Source organism: Lemur catta, chromosome 1 (assembly GCF_020740605.2).
Source record: "Lemur catta isolate mLemCat1 chromosome 1, mLemCat1.pri, whole genome shotgun sequence".
Classification (NCBI taxonomy): Eukaryota; Metazoa; Chordata; class Mammalia; order Primates; family Lemuridae; genus Lemur; species Lemur catta.
The window spans coordinates 179,675,176-179,694,430 of record NC_059128.1 but is presented as its reverse complement, the minus strand read 5'-3'; the positions used below and the strand labels follow the sequence as shown (position 1 = coordinate 179,694,430).

The 19,255-nt window shown below is 40.0% G+C and overlaps 1 protein-coding gene across 1 annotated transcript in view; it reads right to left on the bottom strand.

Moving 5' to 3' along the window:
* Window positions 1-6,048, bottom strand: part of GYG1 (glycogenin 1) — a 33,050-nt gene extending 27,002 nt beyond the window's left edge. Inside the window, exons 1-4 of the mRNA XM_045539428.1 lie at window positions 5,854-6,048; window positions 3,274-3,409; window positions 1,208-1,382; window positions 789-951 (exon numbers count right to left, since the gene is read on the bottom strand). Of these exons, the coding sequence (XP_045395384.1) occupies window positions 789-951; window positions 1,208-1,382; window positions 3,274-3,409; window positions 5,854-6,034 (655 nt within the window). The 5' untranslated portion in view covers window positions 6,035-6,048. The remainder of the gene's footprint in view (window positions 1-788; window positions 952-1,207; window positions 1,383-3,273; window positions 3,410-5,853) is intronic.
* Window positions 6,049-19,255: the final 13,207 nt, after the last annotated feature.

Genomic DNA, 19,255 nt, shown 5'->3' with positions numbered 1-19,255 from the left:
TATTAACTACTGGTTTTGTCTTACGTTTATTTTTTTTTTTAAATGGCTTATTTCTTATTATTTCAGAGACCAGCCTGCAATGAAAGCATACCTATTAATTCATTTGATTAAAATTCTTCAGAGGATGTGAGGTCTTACATCACAGGTAGTCAGAACCTTTATCAATGTATATAGCTACAGATAGACTTACGCATGATAGAAAACGGATTCTAACTTTGTCAATGTTCTACTCTTTGGCCTTGCAGATCACTCTATCTGACACACAATATTACAGAAAATGAGAGTTTGGAAGCAAAGATTATTCACATAAACTTTCTAGCTTCTTTTTTAAGGCCTCCCAAGAGAATGAGATACAAATTATCGGGTTTATTCCTCAAGTTTCCATGGAAACAGTGCTAGATCCTCCTGTTAGCAATGGCTGTCAAACCCTCTTAAGCTTAAGATTGGTCAGGTTTAAACATGTTAAAGTTTTTTATTCAAAGAGTGTTTTGAATTTTTTAATAATCATGGTACATTTATCACAATCTAATCTAGAAACAGGGAGGCCATTTAAAGAGAACCCTGTAAAACTGCCTATCTTAGGTTAATCTTATGCATCTATAGAAAAAAAGCATGTACACACACACAAACACAATAGTATTTCTCAAAAGAGTGCAACTTAAAATGCTTGCTATGTCTCATGTATCTTCCAGGCACAAGAAACCTCAGCAATTATATCCCTGAGAAGGCTAGAATAGCTCCTATAAGTTACTAATAGCTTACCAGAGGTGAAGATGGCAGATACATACCATCAAAACTACCTTGCTCGGAAGCAAGGTGCAAGAGCTGATTATATGTTTCAACTGAAGGCTGATAAACAAAGACTCCGGAATTGAAGCAGTCAGGCCACCCTGGGTCTGGTGCTGCTGACAATTCTTCTCTTTCAAAAAGATCATCAATATTTGCTAGGACCTGATTCAAAGGGGGAGAAAAAGCATTACAGGAATGTTCTGCTGCAACAGACCCTTCTTAAGTTCTCACCATGTCATCCAACACAAAAGATGATGACAGCTGTAAGACAGCCTGGGCCTATCTCCTTCATCACCTGACACTTTTTATGACAGTGGTTTTATCTGAACTTTACTGGCAAGCCTTGACAGCATTCCTCAAATGCCTAACAGGTCTCCATTACTACATACATCTTTGCAGCCCTCAAAGCCACACTCACCAGAGTGTCTGCATCCATGAACACACATTTTGAATATTGTGTAAGTGACCAGCAGTGGAGCTTCGTCAGCGTGACGCCCAACTCAGGCCTCTTCATTAAGGTTAGATGAGCAGAATCACCACTGTCCAAGACATCTACCATTATGACTTCGTCAAAGACTGTCTCTAAAACTTTTCTGTCAAAATAAAATCCAGACAACAGCACTTAGAACTTTTCAGAACAAGCGACCTATCTAATATAAGACTGCTGCCTTATTATCCTCTCCATCAATTACCAGAACAGTCTGCTGCTTTGGCATAGTATACCCCCTTAAATCTGTCCCAGCTTTACTTCAGGACAAATTGTATTTATTTGCATGTGCCATTAAGTTCCCTAAAGTATTAGGAACTGCTTATGGAGAGAATGAAATTCTTGTCTTAAAACATCATTATAGAAGAAGTTGTCTATTTTTTTTTATTCTATCACTTAGTATCTGGCAGGTTGTAGAAATAGTATATAAAAATGGGTCATTTGGTAAAAGTACATCCTTGCAACAGTCTATGTATTTGACAGTGATATTTTATTACAATTTATTCTGACTATTGCATATTTTTATAAATTATGCTGAGTAATGTGCATATAATATCTGCAATGAATCTTATAACTAATCACTTTTGCTAAAGCAATTCACTAAGAATTTCCTGAAGCTCTGTCCCAAAAGAAGTTAAAGGGCTCAATTATTAGGTCAACATTTTTTAGAATCTAGTATAACTAGCATTTATTAAGTGCTTAGCACTCTATTTGGGCATAATGAGAGACTCACTTTGGCTTGTGAAATACACTTCTCCACACCTCAAATTAACTAAAGGTTTATTTTAGGAAGCTCTTGAGGTGAGTTAGTAGGGTAGACTTGGGTAAGACAAGGGAAAACATAGGATAAAAACATCATCATTGAAAGTTTATAACAACGTCAGACATGCAGAACAAAACTAGTATTGTATTCTGTCTCCAAAGTTGTACAAAAATATGTTCTAGTTCATACAGTAAATTTGATCTTTTTAGAAAAGAAATGGTTAGGGGCATCATTGACCAAAGTAAATTGGTGGTGGTAGTGGTAGGGAATCCAAGACTAGATCTGGTTTCTTCCACATATCCTCACTGATAGACTACGAATTAGGACATACATGTAAGGAGACAGCTTTTTTGGCATCTTCTTAAATTACCATTTAGGAACAAGGTTGTTAGTGAAAGACATGCATGTATGTATATATAATGCCTACTTTTCAGAGACATTTGGCCTATGCCTACCTTTTTTTTTTTTTTAAAAAGTCACAAGAAGGGCATTTTCAATTTCTAAGAGGGCTAAGAGACCAAAACAAACAAACAAATAAACAAAAAAACCCACATCATAAAGCTGCTAGTATGCCCAGATATTTTTAAAGTTAAGAACTAGGTAGTTCATTCAGATATTTCAAAATTTAAGTCCGACAAATCCAAGGGAACAAGTCCAATCAACGAGCAGCTTGTGCTCCTTGGTGTGCTTTCCCCTAGCAAAACCTCCAGTTCAGAAAGCCCTTTGGTAAAGACTGTAGTGTACTGTATTGTAAATAAACATCTTTAAGTTACAAAGGGGTCAACTAGCAATGGAGAAAATGGCTACCTTTCTTTCAAAGTCCTGGTCTGAAACAGGAAACAATGAAGCCCTTGCAGCATTTTGGGAAAGGAGTGCAAGTGAATTGTGACTACAGAAAGGGGCATTTAAGCAGGGAAAGCCTGGACTGAAACACTCACTCAGATCGCCCAGAAAGGACTGGGTGAAGGGAGAGTCCTCCTTCTTCCACTCCTTGTCAGAATCAGGAAGCGTGTAGGCCAGAACACTACCTCCCAGAAGGGAGCCTAGTTGGAATATCTCCCAAAAGCTAGGAAGAGGTTTCAGACCCAGGAATCCTTCACTCAGCAACTCTCATCTTTCTCTACTCAGTGCTCAACTCCTGAAAAGGGTATGGCCTCAATGCCCACTGATGCCAGAAACAGGGGAGAAGGACTTCAGAGCCTTGCAGACATTTGGGCGGCAGCGAGGGCCTCACCTCATGGAGTCTGAGACCTGCGGGGTGGTGAGCACGGCCAGCCTCCTGGTGGTCCTGTGCTGTTTCAGAGATGAGCCCAGGACCAGGGCACCTTTGGCGTAGGCATCGTTTGTGGTCAGTGTCACAAAGGCCTGATCTTAATACAAAGAAAAGAAAAAAAAAACCACACTCATTACATCATCTCACCTGGAAAAAGCCTTTTCCCCAGAACCCTTTTCAAACAGTAATTTGGCAAAATCAGCTCCTCTGAGATCAACTTGCTCTATTAATAAAGCAGCAGCCTCCTTGGAGGGAAAACCCAAATACCTGCTTCAAGAAAGGTTCAAGACCATAGCAGGAAATGTCTGGCAACCTCAAGAGGCTGACTGAGCCATGAAAATTATTTAATGTTTGGACATGCTAAATTCTCAAACTAAACAATAGCTTAACACCCACAGGGTGAACTTCAGGCAATCAACCAGTAGTAATGAAGAGATCAGGAAGTGCATTTCCTGTTTCTTCTACAAGGTACTGTAGACAGTATTTTCAGCCAAGCACAAATCCAACTGTCAATCTCAAAGGAGACAGTCTGAGAGCAGAGTCCGTATTCTTCATTCTGGTGCTTATGTTTATGTCATGCCTTAGGCTTTTTATACTTACTGTTTCCTCAACCTGGAGCAAAAGCTCCCTTGCCTCAACACTCCTGAAGAGTCACTTTGAGTCTGCTCAAATATCAACTTCCCAGATAGAGGACTTCTCTCCTTGACCCTTCTTTCTAAATAGTGCCCAATCCCTGTTAAATGAATTTAGAGATCATGTGAGAAGCTCTAACAAACCTGTGCCTCCTCTTCTTTGAAGAGGCCAGCATTACCCCCTACCCTGTCCTCTGGATGCCCTCCCCAAACAGACACAGAGCCACACACACCCCAATCTCCAGTTATCACTTAGTTGGCAGAAGAGAAGGCAAACACGTAGATTCTTCTTCCTACTGAACAATCCCCACCCTCTCAAGACCACCAAGCCAAGGCTTTAAGATTTCTCGTCCTTCCCATCAATGATTCCGGGATACACTCCATCTCCAAGAAGATTTAACATTAGCAAGTTGGTAGGCATCCAAATGTACAGGACACTTAGGATCAAGCTCTGGCAGGGGTCATTTGGGGCATAGTTGCCCAACCAGGGAATTAGGACACTTTGTCATGAAGTCATTCTCTTTCTGTCTTGGGTATCCTCATTCTCCCTTGCCCATTTTCCAACGTGGAGGTGGTGGAAATTCCATTGAGATGTGAGAGGAAGTTGTAGGTTGTTGAGTGGGCCAGCACATCCCTCAGCTGCTGACCTAAGAACCATCTTCACACATTTTGTTTGGGCACTCTTCCAGGGCAGGCAAACTACTGAACTATACAAGGACAATTCTCCACCCTTGGAGGGCCACGGGTTTCCCAGTCAGTCACATTCTAAGAAGGCTCTGAACAGTGACACCTGTCCCTTGGCATGCCCATCAACCTCTGCCTCTACTTGTTGCTGTTATCTTCAACCCATCATAAGATGGTAACATTGCAAAGTTAATCAGCACCAAAGGTACTTACCCTGGGCAAAATGAATGATGTTTTAACTCAAAAGCAGTTCAGAATCCAGGCGGTAATGGAGAAAAGTTTAATAAGGTGGTAGGATTCAAGCATTTCAGGAAGCACAGATAAGGATAATTTCCAAGATTAAATAAGGGTCAGAACAAATGCTTAGGGCACAGGTTAGAATACCAGATCTAGCAAACATTACAAGTGACCAAGAAAGACCAGTGACAGCTGGGTAGGAGACTAATTTTTCTAAAGACGGCTGAACTCTGGGTTACACCTGCCATCTTTCTGGCCGCTCAATTGCTGTAATAACCCCAGCTCTCAGCCTCAACGCCGCGGAAGGATCAGTTACCTCGGAGCTTCCCAGTCCTCCTGGCAGATCCGCCGAGCGGCCCGAACGCCCAGAGGCCTTGCAACAAGTGGGGCTGAGGCCGGCGCCCTCCCGGGGCCCCTACTCGAGGACTCTAGCCCGGCTCCCAGTTTCCGCAACCCGGCCCCAAAGGCCTAAAAATAGGCTCAGCCTGGCGGCCAGGGCCGGGGCGGGCGGTGGAGGAGCCGGGCCAGGGCCGCCGGTATCCCCGCCCGGGGGCCGCCCCTTCCCGGGGTGCCCGGCCGCGGGAGGCCGGGGCGGCTCCCCGCGAGCCGGCTGCGCCCGGGGACTCTCGCCCAGGGCCCCCCGGGGGAACCCGGCTCCCCACCCCCACTCAGCCCCGCCGCAGCCGCTCGGCCCGCCCGCCCTTCACGGGGAGAGCAGGAGGAAGGGCGAGACGGAAGCAGGAACGGGAGCTTCGGCGCAGGGCCCAGGCTCTGCCGGCTGCCCCTCATTCTGGGCCCCCGGGGGCGGCGGGGCGGCAGCTGGCGCAGAGAGCACACGCACGGCTGCGGCCGGCCAGCAACTCTGCGGCGGTCCTCGTCCGGCCGGGAACTCCCCCGACTCGGGGGCCGGGACGGAGCGGGGAGAGGAGCCGGGGATCCTGGGGGCGGCGGGGTGGGCCCGCGGGGCGGTAGGCTGCGCGGGGCGTACCTGTCATGGTGCCGCGGGGGCGCGAGCGGCCGTGACAGCCGCAAGTTGGTGGCTCGGAGCAGCAGGGCGCCGGGAGGGGAGCGCAGCCCGGCAGGAGGCGCGGCAGGAGCGGGGCGTCCGGCCCGAGCGCTCTTATAGCGGCCGTCACGTGGCAGCGCACGCTCCCGTCCGCCGTCCGCATCCTCCCTGCGGCGCGGCCGGACCGAGGACCCTCGTTCCTCCGGGCTGGGCTGTGGCTCGAGCTCCCCGGCGCCCCTGGTCTTGGTCTTCGCTGTCCCCCTGAGCCTGGGAGTTGAAGGGGGACTTGGGGCAGAGTGGGGCATCAAACTCCCAAAGAAGCCAAGGGCTAGGGAACCTTAAAAAACAAACTAACAAACCTCAGATGACTATGGTTATAATACTTCTTCTGAACTGCTTGAATAAAAAACATAAAGTTTAATTCCACTTTTTCACCTAGAATTTCGTATCAGCTTCTGGAATCATTCTTTAGTGTACTCACAGTGGTTTTGTGGCCTTGACTTAAAGATAGAATGAATATTCAGAAAGTATTATGTAAATTCATGGAGACACCTGTATCAATTAGATATTTAAGTGCTTCATTTAATCCTTGTATAAACTCAACGAGGCAGGTGTTATATATTCATTTTACAGATAAAGAAACTGAGACACACAAAAGTTAAATTACTTTTCTATGGTCGTATTAGTGGAGAAGGTAGGATTTCAACCCTGGTGGTTTCGTTACAGTATCAGCCTTCCCACCCAAAAAGCCTTGGTGCCTCTGACACACAGGTGTTCCAAAAGGTTAGTAAATTATGGTAACTGTGGTTAGGTAATATAGTTGTTTTGGTCAATCTGTTTCACAAATCTTGAAATGGTCAATTTGTCATTCTTCTAGGAAGTTGAGAAATAGCTCTCGCATGTGATCCCAGTCCTCACTGCTCCCTGTCCCCAGCCCAAACACAGCAGAAGCCTCAGGTAGTGCAGTTCTCGCCAAACAATAGTTGCTCAGTAAATGCTGAATGACTATTACAAAGCTATTTGGAAACCAATGAGGAAGTTGACAACATCAGTTCAAAAATGAAATAGGTGCTTAAGAATAAGTGATTTATTTGCTGTCCTCAACCGGTTATATCACTGTTTCCTCACGTGTGGGCCTGGATCTCCTACATCAGAATCACTTGGGGGCACTTGTTAAAATGCAAATTTCTGGGCCTAAACCCAGACCTCCTAAATCAGAATCTTAAGGTTATAGCCCAAGAATCAGCATTTTATGTATCAGCTTCCAGGACCCTGTCTTGAATCTTTCCTAGTCTTTCCACCCCACCATGGTCTGGAGACCACTGATCCACGTGGGAGGACCTCCCAGTTACTTGGCATTATGTACTTCCTTCCCAGGAAGCAGAAATGTGGGGGTGAAGGGACAATGGATGGATTTCCATTTATTCAAACTGTGTAAGCTTAGAAGAGTTGGAGCTCTTTAAGGAATTGTACCTAGGTGAGGAGAGGGAAAACAGAGCTTCCCAATCTGAATTGCTCTTTTCCAGACAGAGAGGTGGACCTGGAAGAGTGAGGTTTCTATCTTTCACCCAGGAACCCTCCTGCCGTCATTGACCATTAACCACCTGCTGCTGGCAGCTCAGCTGTGTCAGGCTGGACTTCCCCTGGGATGTGGTGCTGGGGCCGAAAGGGCAAAGCCAGGAGAAAGGACTGGGGATAACTGGAAAAATGAGAAAGCTTCTCTTGGGAAAAAGCTCCTCTCTGCTCCACCTCCCAGACTGTATAATTTAAAGAGGTCACTACAGTCTTTGTTCCTGGATGTTTTATTTACAGCTTTTACCATTTTAAATCCAATAAGGACATTTTTGAGCTTGCTACAACTGCACTTAGGCATTGTCATAATCAAGATTTCTAGTGGTGATCCACTGCTAATTTTTCTGAGGCTGCTCTGCATTGAGCATCAGTCTGGTGAAAGCAAGGCCTCTCACACTTTAATGTGCACACAGATTGTCTGAGGATCTTATTAAAATTCAAATTCTAACTCAGTAGTTTGGAGTGGGTCTCCCAGCTGATGCCCAGGCTGTAGACCAACTTCGAATAGTGAAGTGTTTGAATATTTTGGAATATAAGGCATTGGAGGTAGTGGATAAACACTTTATAGTGAGGCAAATGTTTGAGACTTTTTAGCTTGTTAGTTTTTGTGTGTATGAAATTTGAACTAGTAAGATTACTGAATCCCAAAAGAAAGATTTAAGTTGAAAATATAAGTTGTACTCTACATAAATATGTATGACTATTAACCACTTAAACCTATGATAAATTCAAATATTCGGCATGGTTGGTCCAAAATTCATTTTTATTTGGCTTTGGAATGCATTATGTAATTTTTTGGCAGGATACTTACCTTCCTAATTATGTTTTGTTTAAGATAGTGCTGAAGTCAGTTTGCATTCCCTTGAGCACACACACTAATTGATGATGGGGGCAACTGACCTGGAAATATATTCCAGAGCAGAGGGCAACCGGCTGGCCTCAGATTCAAATAGTTCCCACGGACAGTCTATGAAATAGATAGACGTACCACGTCTGGCTTGACAGAGGAACTAACTAGTTAACTAACTACTTAAAATTTTTCCTTTAATTTAAAACACATAATCTGTACCTGGAATTGTCAATGATCACAGTCTTGTCTAATTACAATCAAAAGTTTAGTTTCAAGAAATAATATCCTTCCTGGCCCAAAGTATTAGATCATTAAATATGAAATGTCTGATTTTGAATCCAACGTTTAGTTTATTATATCTCAAACAAGAAACAGTACAATTAATCAAAGTATGTGCTTAAACTATTGACACAGTTTTGCCATTTTAACAGTAGCTTGCTTATGCCAGCAGCAGAGAAACCTGGAGAGCTAGTGATGATGAAATTGTGAAAGGCGTTTTCCACAGCTTGTTGAGAATGGAATATTTTTTCTTACAAGAAGTGGTCCAGGCTGGGCACAGTGGCTCACACCTGTAAGCCTAGCACTCTGGGAGGCTGAGGCAGGAGGATCACTTGAGGTCAGGAGTTCAAGACCAGCCTGAGCAAGAGCAAGACCCCGTCTCTACTAAAAATAGAAAAATTAGCCAGGCATGGTGATGTGCTCCTGTAATCCCAGCTACTCAGGAGGCTGAGGCAGGAGAATCACTTGAGCCCAGGAGTTTGAGATTGCTGTGAGCCAGGCTGATGCCACGGCACTCTAGCCCAGGTGACAGAGCAAGACTCTGTAAAAAAGAAAAAGAAGTGGTCCAAAACCTGGAAGAAGCGGTAGTCAGTTGGTGCAAGTTGGTGCAAGGTCTGGTGCATACAGTGGATGACAGAGAGTTTCCACGTCCAGCTTCTGTAATTGGAACAGCATTGTTTTTGGTGACATGTGGTCTTGCAAGAGGATTGGCCTCTCTCTGCTGACCAATCTCGGCTGCTTAATCACAAGCATCCTCATCATTTTGTCCAATTGGTTGCCGTAGACAACCTCTGTAATGGATTGACCAAATTTCATGAAGCTGTAGTGGATAATACCAGTGCTGGACCACCAAACAGAAAACTGACACCATTAGCTTTTTTTGATGATTATTGGGTTTTAGACTGTGTTTTGACACTTCATCTTTATCCACCCATTGTGGTGAACACTTGCAATTGTCAAAAAGAATCCATTTTTCATCACATGTAACAAAACGGTGTAGAAATGGTTTGTGTTTATGTTGTGACAGCAAAAAAAAAAAAAAAAGGCAAACTTGAGACAATTTCTTTTCTAATGCTCATTTATTTCATGCAGAGTACCCACCTATCCAGCTTCTTTACCTTGACAATTTGTTTTAAATGGTCCAATACTGTTGGAATAATAATGACAAATCTTGCTGCTAATTCATGCATAGGTTGAGATGGATTTGCTTCCACTACAGCTTTCAGCTCATCATTATCCACCTTGGTCTCAGGTCACCCACATGGCTCATTTCCAAGATTAAAATCACCAATGGAACTTCTCAAACCATCAATGTACTGTGCATTCATTAGTCACATCCTTCCTAAACACTTCGTTGATATTTTGAGCTGTCTGCATTACATTGGTTCCACGACGGAACTCATATTAAAAAATAACATGATTTTTTTACTTATCCATGGTTTCACAAAAAGTGCTCTAATAAAATTTGAAAGATAATCACAAGCCAAAACAAATGTAGGAAAGAATGAGGATGTACCTTCACAATAAAAAAACAAAAAACAAAAAGTGTCCAAGTGAAATGTCAGAGATATCAACTGTCAAACTTAGTACTTAAGGAAATCAGACATTTCATACTTAATAACCTAATAGTCCTTCTTCACTCAAGAGCTGAAATCCCAAACTCAAAAAGTTGCAGTGATCTGGTGACCAGTTATGTTGCCTTTAGAAAAAAAATCCTTATTGAGATAGAATTTACATTCCATAAATTCAGCCATTTAGCTGAATTAAATTTAAAGTATAAAACTAAAAGATTTTTTGTATATGTGTATATTCACAGATTTGTACAACTATTGCCATAATCTTAAGTTTACAACATTTTCACCACCCCAAAAAGAATCCTGTATCCATTAGTAGTCACTCCTCATCCTATTCTTCCTCCCTTCAGTCTTAGGCAATTACTAATTTACTTTCTGTTTCTATACATTTGTCTATTGAGATTTGTGCCTAGGTGGTCTCGTGTGACTGGCTTTTTTCACTTAGCATAATGTGTGCAAGGTTCTTCCATGTTGTGGCGTGTATCAGTATTTCATTCCTTCTTATTGCCAAATAATATTTCATTATGGGTATACCAAATTTTGTTTATCCATTCTTTGTGGATAAACATGTTGATGGACATTTAGGTAGTTTCCACCCTTTGGCTGTTATGAATAATGCTGCTATGAACATTTGTGTTCATGTGTTTGCATGGACATATGTTTTTCTTTCTCCTAGATATGTACCATGAGTAGAGTTGCTAGATCATATGGTAATTCTATATTTAATATTTCAGGAATAGTTTTCCAAAATGTCTGTATAATTTTTCACTGCCTCCAGCAATATATAAGGGTTCCAGTTTCTTCATTTCTTAGCCTATACTTGTTATTATCTTTTTGATTACAGCAATCCTAATGGGTTTGAAGTGATAGCTCATTGTGATTTTGATTTACATTTATTTCCCTAATGACTTGTGCATCAATTATGTTGAGCATCTTTTCATGTCCTTTTGGCCATTTGTACATCTTCTTTGGAGAAATGTCTATTCAGACTCTTTGCTCATTTTTTAATTGAGTTGTCTTTTTATTATTGTGTTGCGAAAGTTCTCTGTGTATCTAGATAAAAGTCTTTTATCAGATATGTAATTTGCAAATATATTCTCTCATTCTGTGGGTTGCCTTTTCACATCCTTAATGGTATTGTTTGCAGTACAAAAGTTTCAAATTTTGATATAGTCCAATTTATCTTTCTGTTGTTGCTTGTGCTTTTGGTGTCATATCTAAGAAACCATTGCCTAACTGAAAGTCATGAAGGTTTATCCATATGTTTTCTTCTGAGTTTTACAGTTTTAGCTCTTAAACTTATGTCTATAGTCTATTTTGAGTTAATTTTTGTTAAGTTTTTGTATGGTGTGAAATCGGGCTCCCACTTTCTTCTTTTGCATATGAATATTGAGTTGTCCCAGAACCACTTGTTGGAAAGACTATTCTTTCCCTGTTGAATTTTCTTGGCACATTTACCTAAAATCAGTTGATTATAAATGTGACTAAATTCCATTTCTGGATTCAATTACATTTCATTCATTTATGTGTCTATCTTAATGCTAGTTCCACATTGTCTTGATTTCTGTAGCTTTGTAGTAAGTTTGAAATTGTGAAATATGAGTCCTTCAATTTTGTTCTCTGTTCAAGAATGCTTTGACTACTCTGGATCCCTTGCATTTCCATATGAATTTTAGGGTCAGTTTATTAATTTCTGCAATAAAGCAAGTTGGGCTTTTGATAGCAATTGTGTTGAATTTGTAGATCACTTTGGAGGGTACTGCCACATTAACTTAAGCCTTCTGATCCATGAACATACTGAGATATTCTTTAAATTCTTTCAATATGCTTCATAGTACATTGCCTTTTAAAACACATAACAAAACCCAAACCAGTTGGGTCTGTTAGCTGCATAAACCCCACAGGCCTGGAAGCTAATTTTCACTTCTGCCAGATACTCTAAATTTATGCTCTTGACTAAAATCTGATTATCGTTGAGCTATACACATGGAGTAACATCGCCTTGGCCTTTTATCATTAGTAATAGCTAACACTTAACTTGATGCTAAGCTTCTTACACATTTAACCTTTCCAATAATCTAATGAGGCAGATATTCTCTAATCCCCCACTCTAGAAGTGAGGTAGAGAGGTTGCCCAACATGCTACAGCTAGAATTTATACACCCTGGATTTGAGTTGGGCAGTCTGCCTCCCCAGCCCATATACTTAAACCACTGTTTGGTAATGTATGTAGATTGTGCACTGCTCAAAATATACAAAAGGGTATGTGTACAACGAGAAGTTAGTCTCCCCTGTCACTTTTGTCTCCTAGCCACCACCATGTTCTCCTCCCTAGAGTGGTATTATGTTCTTGGCTTTTTTTTTTTTTTTTTTTTGGTGGCTTTAAGCATGCCACAGAAAACTCACTGTTGTAGCTTTTCTAATACACTATTGAAGATATTCACTATGCCTTGCAATTTTCTCCTTTGGAGGATCTATGGGAAAATTTTTACACTGGTCTTTGTATCAGAAAGAATGTTGCATTTCCTTAATACTTAGATTTTTCTTTATTTTATAGACATTTAGAATCTTGTGTCAATACATGCTTTTCCCCTTTTGGAGGCCACTTAGAAATTTAGAGCAAAATTTACAACCACTTGTAGTGTTATTTAGGCTCTCTACCCTGAATTTATCTGTGCTTTAATGTTTCCCCATTATTACCATTGCCTGACTTATTTATAAAGTTGCTTGAGGTCTTTTAGAAGTGGGGAAGGAATGGGGAATTAATTAGTAAATAATTAAATGATAAGAGAGTTTCTAGTGGGAGTAGAATAGGGAAGATGAAATTTCAGCTCAATTTGGGTGACTCTGGAGGTTTTGTAGTGATTTGTCAGTAAAATGAAGATTTTACAAATTAGAGAGGCATGGTTATTGATCCAGACATGGGAATAACCTTCTGTAATTAGTTCGAAATCCTAAAAGACACAGTGATTGCTTGATCTTTTAATTTTTTATTATGTATTCTACCAGTAACATAATAACTATACGACCGTAGTTGAAAAAGAAGGACAAGGTTGTCTAGGGTCTCTCTACCTCTGAACATTTCAAATATATTTCACCCTTCAAACTTTAGTTACCATATTTGTGGTCCTTTAGTTGGTGGGTTAAATCATTTAAATTAGGTAGTCATAAGACTAAAAATCAAGAGAATCTCTTTTGCTGTTACTTTTTCTTTAAAATCAGCTTTATTGAAGTAAAATTTATAAATAATAAAATTCACTTTTTAAAAGTATACAATTCAATGAGCTGTGATTGATATAAACCCTTACCATGGGTATGACATAGCTGACAAACATAGCTTTGATTTCTGTCTATGTAGATTTGTCTTTTCTAGAATTTCATACAAATGCAGTCATAGAGCATGTAGTCTTTTGTGCCTGACTTCTTTTACTTAGCATAATGCTTTTGAGATTTATTCTTGTTGTTGAATGTATCAATAGTTTGTCCCTTTTTATTGCTGAATAAAATTCTTTGCATGCATATATCACAGTATGTTTATCCACTTACCAGCAGCTGGACATTTGAGTTGCTTCTGCTTCTTGGTTTTATGGTTAAAGCTGCCATGTGTATTCAAGTACAAGCGGTGGGGTTGCTAGGTTGCAGAGTAAGGTATATCTCACTTTATAAGAATGGCAGTTAACTTTCAAAGTTCGTTGGCAAATTTGGATGGGAATATTGGAAGTTATTGTTTTTATACAAAATCAACTTATGGCCTAAGGTGATCTGATATCTGTTCACAGAACTTTGAGGAAGAGGACATAAGTCCCCAAGTGCATTACTGAAGAATTACTTTCCTTTACTATGCCAATGCCATCTGCTTCTGTTTGTGTCCAGCACATGTACTCTAAGGGCCTCCTTTGAGAAGGATTAGAAAAGATGACCCCACGGTTCAATACAATCCAAAGTCTTAGTGATTCTGTTGACTGCAGGGGTTTATCCTGAAAAGCAGAAAACATGGAGGAGAATATTACTGTCACCAAACCTCTAAGTCATAATATACAATATGATGAAAAATACTATCTTTCGGATTTTCTCATTTGATCCTTAAAACAACTTGTTAAGCAATCCAGCTGGATATGTGGTATTTTCACAAAGCCATTGGAACTTTAGCAACAATTTTATCGTGCCTTAAGACAAATCATTCAACTATGAGTTAAAAATATATATATATATATACACACACACACACATACGCATACATCTGAAGGTAACAGCTACCCCCTCCCAACCCTGAGCCCTCTTCACATCACTAAACTACACACTGTTCACAGGTCTCGCCATGTCTCTGGGTTCAATCCCAGACATGAAACTACAAGGTGAGTTTGAGGATGTCTATGGCACACAGGGTTTGGAAACAAAAAACAGTGTTTCCTTCAGGTGAAAATGACTTTCTTTAGTGCATGCAGAATTATTGCCATTATATTAGAGATGATATAACTGAGACTCAGAAAAGTTAGAAAATTGTTCAAGGTCATTTTACGTGAGAGTGGTGTATCTGGGTCATCTTAAACTCTGCTGCTTCATTGAAATTTGAATGGAATGCAGAAAAATCCACAGAATTTAGAATCCCAGAGATCTTCGCGGCCAATGTAAGTTGTCAATATGTCAATAAGCTCCCACCATCTGCTTCTTTTGATATAGAAGAAATGGAGGAATGAGTGGCACATGGATATTTGAAGAAGGATCTTTGAGTAGAGCAAAAGGGGCAGATAGTAGAAGATATTAATAGATGAAAGGTAGCAGAAGCCTGAGAGAGACTTCAGCCCGTGGGCAGGCAGAAAAGAAGTGAGGGCAGGAGGGACAAAAAGTGAAGGCTCTAAGGTCCTGAAAAATTTTGTCTCAAAGGAAATATGTTGCTTTACTCCCAATAATTCCCAAGCACCTCCTCGCATAGATCCTACCACCTACTCCTGGTACCAGGGAAGGATCATCTGAACAAACGCTTAAGGATTTCTTGGAATGTCCTAAACCCCTGAAATATCTCCATCTGTCTGAAATTCCTTGCACAGAGGACAAAAATATTTCACCTACAATTAGAGAGAAAAATACATTCTGGTTGAAGGAGAAGAAATACTTATTTTGAGAGCTAATCAGTATTAATATCAGGCACAGTAAACAATAGGTGTTACATATATTATCTCATTTAATTTTTCCAACAGTCCTGTGCAGGAGATATTATTAGCTCCATTTCATACACAAATATGATGAAACTGAGAGGTTAAGAAACTGTTTACTTTCAATATGAATGTGCCTTTCAGGAGCCAGTAAATAGACTCTGTGTCCAGAGGTATTTGTGTCATACATAAATATATATAGTTTTGCTTGAAATGATTACTGAAGATTTTTTAAAACAAGCTTCTTAATAAAGCAACATGTTCTGAGAAGATACATTGATTGAGGCATCACTGTTTTGTGCACAGGGCAATTATAGTAACATATAATTCTTGGAACCATGAATACCTAATGCTGTTGTGGTCATTCATAAATTGAAGAAGTGTTTATATAGAAATGGAAATTTACTCAGTGCTTGTTCTTAACTTTTTAAGGGGTATTTTACAATTTTTTTCAAATATGTATTTTAAGCATTTTTTAAAAGGTGAGAACAAGTGCCTTTTATTATTACACATAAATCAATATGATCCATGAGCTATAAAATATTTCCTCACTTTTGTTTCATATTACATGGTTCTTAAATATATACTTCTGATTGCTTTCACTTTTACTTCTGATGAACGTTCAAGGTCTTTATTTTTGAAGTTTCTTTTGGTAATAAGATAAATGTTCAGTTCCCAAAATATTTTAGGTTTCTTTCTGTTGAACAATTCAGTTAATTTCTTATTTGGATTTAAACAGCTTAAAAAACTTACTGAAGTATCCAATATGTTAACCTTCATCGGCAAGTATTTAGAAATCACAGTCTGCTAATATTAATACCTACATTGTGGAAACATTTGCAGTCCATAGTTTTAAGAACTTGTGGGAAGACTGATTCTATATAGCATAGACTGACCTTGAGATGAAGATTTGGTTCTGCCAGTTTGCATCAGGAAAACCCCTCCTGCAGCTCAAGATCTTCCTTGGAGACTACACAGCTAAAAGCTGTCACCAGAATTTGATACTATACCGTTATATTGCCAAACAGGGTGTCGCAGCCAAAACAGTTTGGCCACTGTTAGGAGGCACCTAGCTTCTGGTCTGGCCAAAAGCTTAGGAGCAGTGAGAATATCTAACCTCACTGGGCCTATCAGAAAGTCAGCATGTGAACTCTTTGGCAAGTTATGTTGGTGTCAGCCGAGGGCAGCCCTTTCTAGAAGCAAGTGAGTTCGACCACAGAGAGGTGAGGCAGAGCTGTCCAGCCATAGACTCTGAAATGGTGCTCATTTAAAATTCTGGTGTTAGGCTACAATCAGATTCACCAAGAAAGTATGAGACCACTGTATGTGAAATCCACAGGGGATGTCTGTATGGAAGGTACTAAACATCTTAGGGAAATGTGGAAGCAGCCCTTTTATCAGAGACATCACTTCTGGCAACTTGTCTGACAGACTGCCTGGACAAATTAGTTTTGAAAGAAATAACATGTGTCTAGAAAAGGTGTTTGGCTGCTTTTTGAGGTCAGGAGAAAAATTCTGCAGAGGCCCAGAGGCCCTGCAGCTAGTAGTCCCCAAGGGCTCTGCTCAGCTGGCAAGGACAGCTGCGTGGGCGCTGGCTGTTTCTGACACGCCCATGACACAGACAGCACAATATGTTCCCTGCCCGCAGAAACTTCTGGATTGGAGGCTTAAAAGTTAAGGCCTTTAAAGGGCAGATAAATAACCAGGACTGATGGCTGACTTTTAAGATGAAATTTTAAATAAAGAAAAAAATGGAAGGAAGAGGTTAATACAGGATTAACCTGTATTAATTAATTAATTATCCTTTTAGGATTTGCTTTTTCTTCTTTGGAGATTTTATAAGATTTTCTTTATACATTTATTGGTTTCAAGAAGATGGAAAATTGGATCCAAACTTTCAGGGTTAGAATCAATAAACTATTGTGTGATTGTGTCAGTTTAAAAAACTATGAAGTGTTCTTTGGGGTAGTATTTCAACATGGAAATGGGCTTTTTAGCTGACTGTACCAAACGGATAGAACAGGCTATTTTCCATATACTTTTAAATTATTTTATTTGATTCCCAAATAGGTAATATTTTTAATAGTTCAAGAATAAGTATAAAAATCTTTCTCCAACCTCTCTACTACTCCCAAGTAATTATTTTATGTATGTATAAGAAAATGAATATATATATAATCCCTTTCTCCTTCATTTTTTGTGCAAATCACAATATCCTATCAACTTGTTCTGTGGTGCCTAGCTTTTTTTTTTATTAATAAACCTAATTTTTTTAGAGCAGTTTTAGGTTCACAGGACAACTGAACAGAAAGTACAGAGAGTTGCCATTGTGATCCCTGGCCCCCACTTACTTGTAGTCTCCCCTGCTGTCAACATCCAGCACCAGCCTGGTACTTTTCTTCGATCATTAAGCCTACATAGACACATCGTTACCACCCAAAGTCCATAGTTCAGGTGAGGTTTCACTCTTGATGTTTTGCATTATATGGATTTGGAAGGATGTATGATATAATGCCATATATACATCATTATAATATCATTCAGAGTAGTTTCACTGCTCTAAAAATTCCGTGTGCTCTGTTCATCACTCCCTCCCCTCTAATCCCTATCCTTTCAGGATTTGATTTTTCTTCTTTGGAGCTTTTAAAAGAATTTCTTTATATTTTTATGAAAAATTGAGACCACTCATCTTTTTACTGTCTTTATAGTTTTAACTTTTCTAGAAAGTCGTATAGCTGGAATCATACATATGGTGCCTTTCCAGTGGCTCAAGCCACTGCACCCAGCCCATTTTTAAAATTGAGTTGTTTGTTTTCTCCTTGTTGAGTGGTAAGAGTTCTTTGAATACTTTTGATACAGTCCTGTATTAGATCTTTTTTTGCAAATATGTCCCAGTATATGGTTTGTCTTTTCATTCTCTTGACAGTATATTTTGCAGAGAAAAAAATTTTAATGATGTCTAGTTTATCAATTCTTCCTTTCATGGATTGTGCCTTTGGTGGTGTACCTAAAAAGTCACTGCCAAACTCAAGGTCATCTAGATTTTCTCCTATATTACCTTCTAGGACAGTGGTCCCCAATCTTTTTGGCACCAGGGACCATTTTCATGGAAGACAGTTTTTCTACAGACTGGGGTGGAGGGAGATGGTTTCAGGATGATTCAAGTGCTTTACATTTATTGTGCACTTTATTTCTATTATTATGACATTGTAATATATAATGAAATAATTATACAACTCACCATAGTTTGGAGACCCTGTTCCAGGGGTTTTATAGTTTTACATTTTACATTTAGGTCTGTGATCTATTTTAAGTTAATTTTTGTGAAGGGTATAAGGCCTATGACTAGATATACATTTTGTGTGTGAATGTCCAGTTGTTCCAGCACCATTTGTTAAAAAGAATGTTTTTTTCTCTGTTTTATAGCTTTTTTGCCTTTGTCAAAGATCAGTTGACTATATTTATGTGGATGTGTTTCTGGGTAAGATGGTCTTATTTTTTTTAAGACAGTCTCACTCTGTTGCCTGAGCTGGAGTACAGTGGCATCATGATAGCTCACTGTAGCCTCAAATTCTGGGGCTCAAGCAATCCTCCCTCCTCAGCCTCCCAAGTACCTAGGACCATAGGTGTGTGCTATCATGCCCAGTTAATTGTTTAAATTTTGTGTAGAAATGGGGTCTTGCTGTGTTGCTCAGGCTGGCCTTGAACTCCTGGCCTCAAGCAGTTCTCCCACCTTAGCTTCCCAAAGTGCTAGGATTATAGGCATGAGCCATCACGTCTGGCTAGTATTATGTTTTTAATTTCAAATTCCCCTTGTTTATTACTGATATATAGGAAAGTGATTGAATTTTATATATTAGTCTTGTAGCCTACAACCTTGCTATAATTGCTTATTAGTTCCAGGAATATTTTTATTGATTCTTATAAATTTTCTGTATAGATGATCATGTCATCTT